The following is a 12,055-nucleotide window of genomic DNA, read 5'->3' as shown; positions in this document are numbered from 1 at the left end:
AAACTCATAACAATAGTGATCTTAAGCAGTTTTGGTGGGAGTGACAGAAACCCAATTCATGCTTATTGCACTCACTCCTACCACTAGCAAAGTAGGAGTCCCCGTGAAAAGAGAAGCCCTTTAAAAAAAAAACTTGAATTTTGGTATATATCTATCTACATATATATATTTAAAGTATCTTAAGTAAAGAATCAGGCCAGGCATGGTGGCTCACACCTGTAATCCCATCACTTTTAGGAGGTTGAGGCAGGAGGATTGCTAGAGCCGACCAGCTGGAGACCAGCCTGGGCAACATGGCAAGATCCTGTCTCTGCAAAAAATACAAAATTAGCTGGGTATGGTGGTGCATGACTGTAGTTCCAGCTATTAATAGTTGGGAGGCTGAGCTGGGAGGATCACTTGAGCTGAAGAAGTCAATGCTGCAGTGAGCTGTTATCATGCCACTGTACTCCAGCCTGTGTGGCACAGCAAGATCCTGTCTCAAAAAAAACAAAAGAATCAGAACTTTATTGGACTTCCTTCCACTTGCTTTTGCTTGGTGTCTTTAAATCTTTCAGACACATGGGGAATACATTGAGCATGAGCTATCAGAGTAGTGTCTGTGGTCTTGGTGTGTCACTGGGCATACAAAACAATTAATGTTCACTGAATTTCTCCTCCCCTTGTCATTTGAAAGATTTTCCTTGTCAGATGCTTGCCAGCACTCCTACAGGGAGAGACAGTGGGGAGGATTGTCTCATTGGGGCTTTCCCACTTCCTGGTAGAATAGGCCTTAGCAGTTGTACCATCATTGATCTCTCTCATGTTGAGGTTTTCTGGGAGTGCATTTACCTTAACACCTTACTGATGCCCTGTGAAATTTGTAACTGGGGTTTCCATGCAGTTCTTTGGAATTGGACCTTCTATTGTGGCTTCTGTTTCTTCCTTGGTGCCCGACCTGGAACCTTTGTCCATCCCAGCACCCTCTGCTTAGCAGCTGTGGCAGGGCCTCTTTCATTCGACAGCCTTGCAGGTGGCGTGAGGCTCTGCCCTGAAGTACTGTCCTGACTCCCACACTGCATCCTCACCAACTCCATTGTGACAATGACTGAATACTGATGTTAGGGAAAGGTGTGCAGGGGAGGTGCTTAGTTTTCTTTGGCTCATCTCACATACTTCCTATCTAATTTGCAGGATTCTGTCATTAGCCTGTGGTCAGAGGGTTTAGCTCCTGCATTGTTTATCATTGGAGCAGATTACTCAAGATTCAAAGAATATCTTCACATTTTCCTCAAGTGTCTGCTTGAGTTTCACTTTCTGTGGTACGTCGTTTGTGATCCAGGAGACAGACAATAGTTTAATGAGCTGTTTTCATCTCTCATTTCTTACTCATTGCACGTTGATGTCATTCTCTTAGACATTCTCTTAGACCAGCTTCCCAGCTTCCCAGGAAACCTGCGTGTCATGGTTTCTAGAGTTGCGTCTCAGAACTTTGCTCCAGAAAGATACTGAAATGTGATCTCTCTGGTTCCACATTCAAAAATTCTAAGCCTGTGACTGTCTCATGGGTCAGGTGCTCATCTCTAATCGCTCATAGCTACAGTTACTAACTATTTCTGTGGGCCAGGGATTGTTCTCAGCACCTTACACGTTTTATCTTATTGAAGTTTAAAAATGACAGTATGAAGTAGGCATAGATGGTAAACTACATCATGTCCTGCCCTGTATCACACAGCTACAGTGTGTTGGAGCGAGGATTTGAACTCCGGCATTTGACTTTGGTGCCCTGTGTGCAGTTTAACTTGCTAACTCTAAAGATAATGGATCTAATGTAATAATAGCTCCAGGGCTCCCGTGGGGCTGCAGCCCACAGGCCGGGAATGACTAACTTAAAGGTTTAGAATGAGCTGTATTACAAAAGTAAGTTGAGTGGGTAAATCTCAGTTTCTACAGTGTGAGGTGGTAAGAAAACGTTACTCCCACCCCTCTGCTCTGTGGATGCTAGTAGCAAGCACGCAGCAGTTTGGAACACCCGTGGCTGTGCCATAGTGGAGGGGATTCCCTGTTATACTTTCACACTCCCTTTAGATCGAGCTCAGCCAGAGGAGGGATGGGAGCAGGTGTTCTCACATGGTTGCAAATGGGACTGCTATGTCTGTGTGCAAGGATAAGGGTGTGCTGCTCTCTAAATGTCTCTTGGGAAATCATGCGGAGAGGTCTGTTCCCAGCAGCAGTGTGCTGTTCTCTAGTTCTTTAAAGGTAATTGATTTTAAGTACTTCTGTAGATTGTGTACTGTAGTTTTCTCACAGTGACAGTGACATATTTCATTCCAGGGACAAAGCAAAAGGCCTTTTTGTTTTTGTAACTCTTTTCTCTCTCTCCAAGATTATCCTGAAGGCAATAATTCAAGTGATTATCTTGTTCAAACAACAACGTATCTTCCGGAAAACTTCACATACTCACCATACCTCCCCTGTCCAGAAAAACTGCCTTATATGCGTAAGTCGTCATCTAATTTTGACTTAACTGTTTACTTGTGTTACAGTACGGTCATAAAAACCACATGATTTGAGTGCAGCAGGATCAGGTCATGTGCACCTGGATGCACGTGTTTATATTATGCAGCATGTTATTTGAACTTTTTTTTTTTTTTTTTTGGCAAAGTGCTTTTTGAAGGGGGATGATTGAAAAACTGAAGAAAAATACAAAGGGAGAAAATGACAAATACCCATCTTGCTCCCACCCAGCTTTAAAAACGAATACTTTGGCTAGCCTATGTCCAAGTTCTTTTAAAACGGTGTTTAAGAGAGTAATTAATGTGTAGTCTACTTTTGAATATGTTAAAATGTTCCTGGTTAAGCAATCCTTTTTGACCACCATCCCCAGCGCCGGCTCTGCATTCCTTCCTCAGAAGTAACCTCACCTGTACTGAGAGTTTGCTGAGTATTCTCACTGGTTATGAAAATTGTTTTCTACATAGATAGATGTCTATACAGAAAATAGATATTGTTTCAAAGGAGAATTTATGTAAATTGGTCTTAAAAAGTGCATTTCATTCTTATAACTTGCTTTTTTACGTACTTTTTTGAGGACTACCCATGTTGTTACCTATAGATCTAATTTCTTTCCCTTAACTATTCCTGTGTAGTACGTCTTTGTATAAATGTATCACATCTCATTTACCTGTTTTCCCACTGATGGACATTTAGGTTGTTTCAACTTTTTTGCTATCACAAAATAGCAAAAAAAAAAAATATATATATATATGTATGTATAAAGAACAACAGAGTGTGGGTTTTCCTGTGCATATATGCATCTGTACTTGAGGGTTGATGGCTAGTGGTGGAATTGCTGGGTAGGTTGGCTCAGTTTTTCCAGATTTTGTCAGTTGCTCTCAAAAGCAGCCAAACCAATTTATATCCATAACCGCAAAGCATGAATGTACCACTTTGATACAGATGGACTTTTAAATTCTTGCTAATTGAAAGATTAACAAATGGTTTCTTATTGTTTCAATTTTCACTTCCCTTATTCCTGGTGGGTTTGAGTAGGTTTTCCCATGTTTGTGTTTCTAAATTTTCTCTCCTGTGACTTCCTGCATCATGGGCTTTATCAGTTCCTGGTTGGTTATTGTGTGTTGGTGTTGATCTGTAAAAATTATTTATATTCTCGCAGTGGCCTGTTATCTGCTATGTGTTTTGTAAGTATCTTTTCACATTCCCGGGCTTCTCATTTTATTTTGTCTTTTATTTTATGGAAGTTTAAAATTATAACATTTTCAGATGTTTTTTATCACTTTACCTAGGGGTTTTGCTTTGTTTTTGGTCTTAAAGCTTTTCTTACCCTGAGGCCATACAAATAAATACCTTTATTTCCTTCTAATGATTTTACTATTTTGTTTTTAACCTTTGTGTGTAATACGTCGTAGTGATAAAGCTACTGTACTTTAAATATATATTTTTAAAATTATGAAGATAATACATTATCATTATTTAAAAACACTATACTGTACTCTCAACACTCAGAAGCTACACAGCTATTATTTTGGCTTTTTTTTTTTTTTTTTGGTATATCTTCTACCCCTGCCCCATGATTTTTAAGCATACTTTGTACATGTAGATTTGTATCTTAGATTTGATATAATTAAAGATTTATATAAACATCTTTTTGAATTGCTTATTTATCCATATTCTGATGTATTTGGTATCTGTTTTTTATTCTTTACACGAGCTTTTTAAATTGAGGAAATTAGCCTTTGCCTATCATATTTGTAGGATTTGTTTTAGTTTATTGTTGATAGATATTATATATCAATAATAAAAAGAAAGATTGACCTAATATCATCTAAGGCCATGGCTTTACATCAGAATCACTCTGATCATCTTTTCAAGCCCCATTGCTGGTTCTTGCCCTCAAGAGTTTCAGACTCAGCAGGTGTGGAGCGGGCCTGAGAATCTGCATTTCCAACAAGTCCTGCAAGGTGATGCTGTTGCCGCTGAGCCTTGGGCCATGTGTTGAGACCCATTGATCTAGAGTAGTGGGCCTGGTCCCTGGTATTTAAGAAAAAAAAAATTCTCAGGTGATTCTAATCTTGCTGTCTCTTTGCTATACCATAATAAAGAATGGAATTCAGTGATTTTTGTGGTTGTCATTACTTTGTTATTGCAGCCTTATTTTCCTAAAAATGAATACTTTTGTCTGTGTAATACTGAAACCACTGGGTAATGCTCTGTTGAAATATTGATTACAATAATTTCATCTTCATAATTTTCATATTCAAGGTTTATCGTTTCAGGAAATCTTTCTGTTCTTGATTTAGTTGCCATTTTCTTTAATTAGTGCTTTATGAGTACTAATTAAACTCTTTTTCAAAGCATCTGCCTGCCACTTCCTCATCCTGGTACTCCTCTCCTCCCGCCCCACAGCCCATTGTACCGCCTGTGTCATGGTGGCTGAGAGATTGCGTCGTGTGTGGCTGCTGTGCACTGCCTTTACACTGGGGTTGGGGAGGGGCCTCAGCACTGCTGCCCCTTCTCTCTGCTTCCCTGGAATCCTTGCATTCTTTTGTAAGAGAGGATCACACTGGTGTGGCCAGCCATCTTTTCACAGCAGGCCCTCTCATGGGTTGCCAACTTTGGGTCCTGTCCCAATTTTGTGCCCAGTTAGTGGTGGCCGTGGTGGCCATGATGGCAGGGTGATTTGGTAGAAAATACAGCCACATACAGGTAAGGCTTTAGAAAGGAGCCATGGGTACAGCCAACATAACGAGGCTTCTGCCAAGAGAGCCTTGCACGAGCTGCCCAACAGAGTGCTTCACAAGCCTGTGACCTCCGCAAAGTGGAGGCTTAGTTTACGTACCTGTAAAACCTGGGATTCTAATATCACCTGCAGAGTGTGGTAAGGATAGAATGAAGCACAGTGCCTGAAGTTTGATAGGCGTTAATTTGATTCTCCCTTTCTTCTCCCTCCTTCTTTGGATAATAGAGTGAGACTTTACAGTGGTCAAGGGAATGAGACACCTAGGAGAAATGTGTGGAGTTTAGAAGTTTTATTCTTAGCTATGTATCCTTACATTTTTTTACTTAGAAAGATAGTTTTCATTGATAATAGAGAACAATGCAATAAAATACATAAGTATAAAATCTTACAGTAGTCACACAAAATAATTGAATATGATTCTTTCCCAAATAATAGAAGGGATTTGTGTAAGAATTATATCTACTTGGATGAAAACCATTCAAGTACAAGTGATATTTACTTATAGTCACTAAAAGTGAACTTAAGGCTTAACATTGGTGTATTTGATTATCCTGTTGTAAACTTTTATTTTTACCTAGTATAGCAATGGAAACACTGGCACTGGATTTCTGTAAAGATAAAGTGAATTTTTCAAACGAGAATGCAGATAAAATGTGTTTCATACATTTCAGCAGTGTTTCATATTCAATAGTGGCCAATTACACTGTAAAATCTATTTTAATGCATGTTTTTATATGAAGAATATGAGTGAATACTTCTTTCTTGTTAGTATTTATAGATTCTCCAAAGGGCAAATCCACATTCAGCTTTATTGCATTTATGTAAGATTCTTTGTGCTAACAAAAGTAAAATAGAAGTTTCACCTTGTCTGAGGCTAAAAATTAATAAGTGTTTAGTGTGGATGTTTTGATTTTAATTTTTATGGGTGAGGTAGAAATGGAAAATGTCAATTGCATACTCTGCATTAGACTGAAAATAGACTTACCTTTAGTTTTCCTATCTTTTAATTCTTATTCAAATAGAATACGTTTGCAGTGACCTTTATATATTCTGTTCTTACTATTTGTGGAATAGTTCCCTTTATGGTTTAACCCTGATAGTTTCTATAGTTGCTAACCTTATGAATATAACAAAAGCTCCAAGGACTTTTTGAGATGAATTTAAATAATTCAAATGAAAATCAGCAAATAGGGAAAAGATAAGCAAACAAACTTCAGCAAAGCTCAAATAATGCTCATGTAACAGACCGTCATGCATATGTTTATTGTAAAAAAAAAAATGAAATGGGAGCCATTTGCCATTTTAGAGTCAACCAGTCATTGATGAATAGCCGCTGTACAGCGGTCCCTGTGTTGTTCATAGAAGCAGGCACGGGAGAGACAAAGCTGAACATGGTCATGTGTGTGGCAGCCCGGAGCAGGTAACACACTTGGAGAAAGGCATGCTATGAAAAGCTTATCAGGTCGGGCGTGGTGGCTCACGCCTGTTTCCTAGCACTTTGGGAGGCTGAGGCGGGTGCGTTACCTGAGGTCAGGAGTTCAAGACCAGCCTGGTCAATATAGTGAAACCCATCTCTACCAAAAACACACAGACACAAATTAGCTGGGTGCAGTGGTGCGCGCCTGTAGTCCCAGCTACTTGGGAGGCTGAGGCAGAGAATTGCTTGGAACCTGGTAGGCGGAGGTTGCAGTGAGCTGAAGTCGCACCACTGCACTCCAGCCCGGGCGACAGAGCGTATTTTTAAAAGTAAAAAGGTTTTGCATGTGACAAAAGGGAGACAGCAGTTTATTCTGCAAGGGAAAGGATGATGTCAGAGAGAGGTGTCATTAGAACTGGGTCTTGCAAGATAACTGAGAGAGAACAGCATCACTATGAGGAGGCTCTGTGTATTCCGGGACTGGAGAGTGGTCGGCTCTGCCCAGAGAGGGTGTGTAAGTGGCGTGTATGGGAAAGGAAGCTGGCCAGAAGGGTCTTGTGTAAAGGACTGAGGAATCTGAGGGCCTTGTGGGTTCCATCATTCCTAGGCATCCATGAGGTGAGCTTCAGAGGGAGAAAAGCCTGTGAGCTTATATGCAGATGGTTGATTTATGAGCCTGTGTGCATTCCTCTCAGGCGAGAGTGCATGGTTTTCAAAGGGTCTAGGGGCAAAACAAAAACAAACAAAAAACCAAAAGCAAAAATAAAAAACCCCACTGCTTTAGGGAAATGGAGAACCATCAAAGGCTTTAGGCAGATGAATGATGGACTAGGATTGTATTTTAGGAAGATTATTCAGATGAGAAGCTGAAAAATGGGTGAGAATGGAGAAATACTGGGATCACCAGGAGACCAAAGAGGAGCTTGCTGCAGGGAGCCCACAGGCAACACCAAGGGCATGTGCCAAGGCTCTGGCGTTGGAGAGAGGAGGAGGCACAAAAAAGAACCTACAGGGTACCGTTGGCCAGATGTGGTGACCAATTGAGAGGTGAGGATTAATTTCCAGGTTTCAGACTTGGTGAACACGAACTGAAGTGATACAGAGTAACCATCACATTTGGAGGATGGGGAAGTTAGTGGTTTCTGTTTGGGCTGTTTTGTTTGAAGTTCAGGAGGGTTAACTTGGGGTCTGACTTTCATAAGAGATCTGGACTGAAGATTAGAGGAAGTGAGGTGGGAAGAAGGCTGAGAGTGGGTCCCTGAGAAGATCCGTACTTGTGAGGTGAGTGGCAGTTAACAGAAGAAGGGGAGACAGGAACCTAGAGAAGCCAGAGGATGGTGTCTGGGGGCCAGGGAGGAACACATCCCGGAAAGAGACTGCTGTGTCTTGTCACATACCTGCAGACAGCAGGGAGAGTGAGGAACCATGAAAGGGCCACTGAATTTGGTGCAAAAACAGAGAATACAGCAAGCACGATTTCAGTAAAGTGGTTGGGAAAGAAGCAAAGTAGACTGTCTTGAGAAGTGAGTCAGATGTGTGTGAAGACTGTAGGTGAAACGAGAGAAATTTGGTGGCAAAGGGAAGGAGAATGGGGTAAATGATCTAGAGGAGGTGGGGGTAAGGGAAGAGCTCTTTAGGAAGAGATGGACTTGAGCGTGTTGTAGGCATCATGGAAAGAAAGGATGGAGAGAATAGGCCGGGCGCAGTGGCTCATGCCTGTAATCCCAGCACTTTGGTGGGCAGATAACCAGGTCAGGAGATCGAAACCATCCTGGCTAACACGGTGAAACCGTGTCACTACTAAAAATACAAAAAATTAGGTGGGCGTGGTGGCAGATGCCTGTAGTCCCAGCCATTCGGGAGGCTGAGGTAGGAGAATGGCGTGAACCCGGGAGGTGGAGCTGGCAGTGAGCCGAGATCATGCCACAGCACTCCAGCCTGGGCAACAGAGGGAGACTCTGTCTCAGGGGGAAAAAAAAAAAAAAAAAAAAGGAAGAATGGAGAGAAGAGAGCTGGGAAGGATGAGGGAGAAGCACAAGGGAGGTCTCCATAGAGCCAGGTTAGAAAGTGAAGGGAGACAATGCCTCAGGTTGAAAAGTGAGCATGGAAAGCCTCAGGAATGCCTCCTCCCCTGAGGAAGCCTGAGGTTTATTTGGAGATGAGGTGGAGAGCTAGGGTGCTTGTGCCTGCTGTGTTGTTTTCCTGGTAAAGCAGGAGGCCACGTGTCCCTGAGGGCATGGCCAGGAAGGACTGAGCAGCTTGAAAGGGAGGAGTAAGTATTTAAAAAGTTGTTGTAGGGAATGAAAAGTGGAGTCAACTAATCATAAATTAAAAGGTGACAGGTTAGCCTAGAGAGCCCTCCACCCCACCCTGGTGGGGTCACAATACAAAAAGAAGTGACACTTGTTTTTGCTGAAAACTTACTATGCTTAAGGCAATGTGTTAGATATTGCCACCCAAATGATGGGATTAATCCATATGCTTATGTGCTTTCTTTAGTTATGTTTGTTAGGTAGAGAATTGGAGCATGGATAATTGTCGCCACAAGGATGGGACCTGTAGCCCAGGTGTGGCAGGTTGGGGCGGTTGTAGATAAGGTGTTTGTCAGTGTGTAGGTGCTGTGATCGGGTGAAGGTCATAGAGCTGCATTTCTCTAAGTGTGATTCAGATGACATACACTTGTTAAAACTGCAGCTGGGGGCCGGGCGCGGTGGCTCACGCCTGTAATCCCAGCACTTCGGGAGGCCGAGGTGGGTGGATCATGAGGTCAGGAGATCGAGACCATCCTGGCTAACATGGTGAAACCCCGTCTCTACTAAAAATGTAGACAATTAGCCAGGCGTGGTGGCAGGCGCCTGTAGTCCCAGCTACTCAGGAGGCTGAGGCAGGAGCATCGCATGAATCCGGGAGGTGGAGCTTGTAGTGAGCCGAGTTGGTGCCACTGCATTCCAGCCTGGGTGACAGAGCAAGACTCCGTCTCAAAAAAAAAAAAAGTTGTAACTGGGATACTTGTTAAAAATGCAGCCTCTGAGCTAAACCCTAGACTGTGACAGTCAGGGCTCTTGGTTGCAAACCACAGAATATACTTTATCTGATTTAAGAGAAAAAAGAATTCATGAAAATAAATTAGAGAGCCCAGAGACAACCTGGGTGGCTAGAGAATTAGGTTGAGAAATTGAGCAGCCAGAACAAGGCTCAGACCGCTTTGAAACATCCCCTGCTGCCACTTGTCAGGGCTTACACCTCCTACCAGCATTGCTCAGGTCTGGAGACCAGAAGTGCCACTTCTTGGTTCCCGTAAAGCTAGAAGCTTTTGCCACCACTTTTACTTGAAAGGTAGTTTTGCAGAGTACCCTTGTCCTTACATTGTTACTACTGCTTCCATTCTCCTGTGGGTGCATTTGGTCACATGACCACTCCTACCTGCTAGAGGGGTTTGGAGAGTGGGTTCTAGCTTTTTCCTTTGAAAGGCAGGACTCAGTGGTGGGTAGTTGAAGCTGTTGAAATGTGTTCAGTTAAAGCCAGTGGACAAAACCATGACCCATGAGCTTCAACTGACGCAGAAACTTTGACAGTGTGGCTAGTCACCTGCATTTTAAACAAGCACAGCTGGTAATGCTTAGGCACACGTCAAAATTAGCAAACCACTTTATAAAGAGGCCAGATAGAGGAAAATGTGGATATAGCAGAGAGGACTTCAAGTCTTCATGAAGTTGAAGAGGGACTTCATGGGAGGGGAGTGGTAGAAGGTGAAAGGGAGAGAGGCTTTAATGAGAGGGTGCAGTGTCAGAGGTGAAAGCCAGTCATTTCTAGGTGACTGTGATTCAGGGTCTGGACAAAGAGCGGGGTGTCACTGTGAATTCACTATCGTGAATATTGCTGCAGTGAACATAATAGTGCATGTGCCTTTTTGGTAGAATGATTTATTTTCTTTTGGATATTTACGCAGTAATAGGATTGCTGGATCAAATGGTAATTCTGTGTTTTTTGAGAAATTTCCAAACTGCTCTCCACAGTGGCTGAGCTAACTTACATTTTCACCAACAGTGTATAAGCATCTCCTTTTCTTGCCAAGCCTAGCCAGCATCTGTTGTTTTTTGACTTTTCAATAATGGCTTTTCCTGTTGGTATTTGAGGGTGTCTTATTGTGGTTTTAATATGCATTTCTCTGATGATTAGTGGTTTGGAGCATTTTTTCATATGTTTGTTGGTACTTGAATGTTTGCTTTTAAGAAGTTTGTATCTTTTGCTCATTTTTTAATGGGGTTATTTGTTTTTTGCTTGTTTAACTTCCTTATAGATTCTGGATATTAGGCCTTTGTTGGATGCACAGTTTTGCATAAATGTCTTAAAGAAATATTTTAGCACCTGATGGAGCCAGGGAGTAGAAATGCAGGTAGGTGGAAGCAGGGATGAGACAGGAATCTTCCTACTCATTCATTCATTCATTCATTCTGTGTCCAGGCATTGCCCTTGGCAGTGGGGATGTGTGACTAATGCTCTGTCTTACGTTTAGAATGCTCAGGTTTGGTTGCTTCAAGAAAACTTGAGTAAGAAATCATTTGTTAAGCAGCGGTTGTAAAATTTTAGAAGTCGAGAAGCTTAAGTAAAGCATTTGAAATAGGCATTGTCTAGTGTTGGCTTCAGAAAGGACAGGAGATGACCGATGGCTGGGTGCCTCATAACTGTTCAGTCTCAGAGCTATGCTCAGGAGGCAGCACAGAGGCTGGGGGAGAGAATGTCCCATCTTATCATAAAAATGCTTTTCTAGCTTTGGAGAGGAATTTGCCCTAAGGGACATTTCTAGGGGAAATTCAGGTCTTTCTCTGACACTGTCATCAGCTCTTTGAGCTGTGCACATTTAAAACCCTGAGGGTAAAACAGACAAAACCAACATATCCAGAATTAGGTTTTAGATACCAAAAAATAGATATAGGCTCCAAACAAAATGAAACAGTCATTTAAAACTATTGATTTATAGAGCAAACAACTCTCTGGAGATTATATGCCTTAAATTTTACTTGAAATGGTAGAAAAATATAAATGTAGGTAATTCATAGGTTTTGAATATTTGTTATTTTAAGAATTATATTTTAATAGAAAAATAAAATCCTAAATCATGTCGTGTGATACATTATCATCCACAGCACAATAAGCCTGTTGTTTTGGCCCATGCACGCCTGGCTTTCCCAGATGGGCAGCATTGCTGCATGTCTTACAAACTCTGCATTAGGAAATTATAGTAAATGTCCTACATAACCAATGGTGCAACTAAGTTACCCTCACACATGACAGAAGCAGTTTGGCACACATGACTGGAAGGTAGCTTCCAGCTGACTTGAGTTCCCTGTCCTTCACCTTGACCCTCTAGGTGCTTGGCAGCCCCTCCACTCTTCAGA

At 41.9% G+C, this 12,055-nt stretch overlaps 1 protein-coding gene across 3 annotated transcripts in view; it reads left to right on the top strand.

Annotated features, from left to right (window-relative positions):
• Positions 1–12,055, top strand: part of B4GALT6 (UDP-Gal:betaGlcNAc beta 1,4- galactosyltransferase, polypeptide 6) — a 64,164-nt gene that overhangs the window by 24,169 nt on the left and 27,940 nt on the right. For all 3 annotated transcript variants that reach the window (XM_011933279.1, XM_011933280.1, XM_011933281.1), the window contains one exon: positions 2,366–2,479. In XM_011933279.1, the coding sequence (XP_011788669.1) occupies positions 2,366–2,479 (114 nt within the window). The remainder of the gene's footprint in view (positions 1–2,365; positions 2,480–12,055) is intronic.

Source organism: Colobus angolensis, unplaced genomic scaffold (assembly GCF_000951035.1).
Source record: "Colobus angolensis palliatus isolate OR3802 unplaced genomic scaffold, Cang.pa_1.0 Scaffold125, whole genome shotgun sequence".
In the NCBI taxonomy this organism is placed as follows: Eukaryota; Metazoa; Chordata; class Mammalia; order Primates; family Cercopithecidae; genus Colobus; species Colobus angolensis.
Note: the sequence above shows the minus strand (reverse complement) of the source record. Positions and strands in the feature narration are given on the sequence as shown.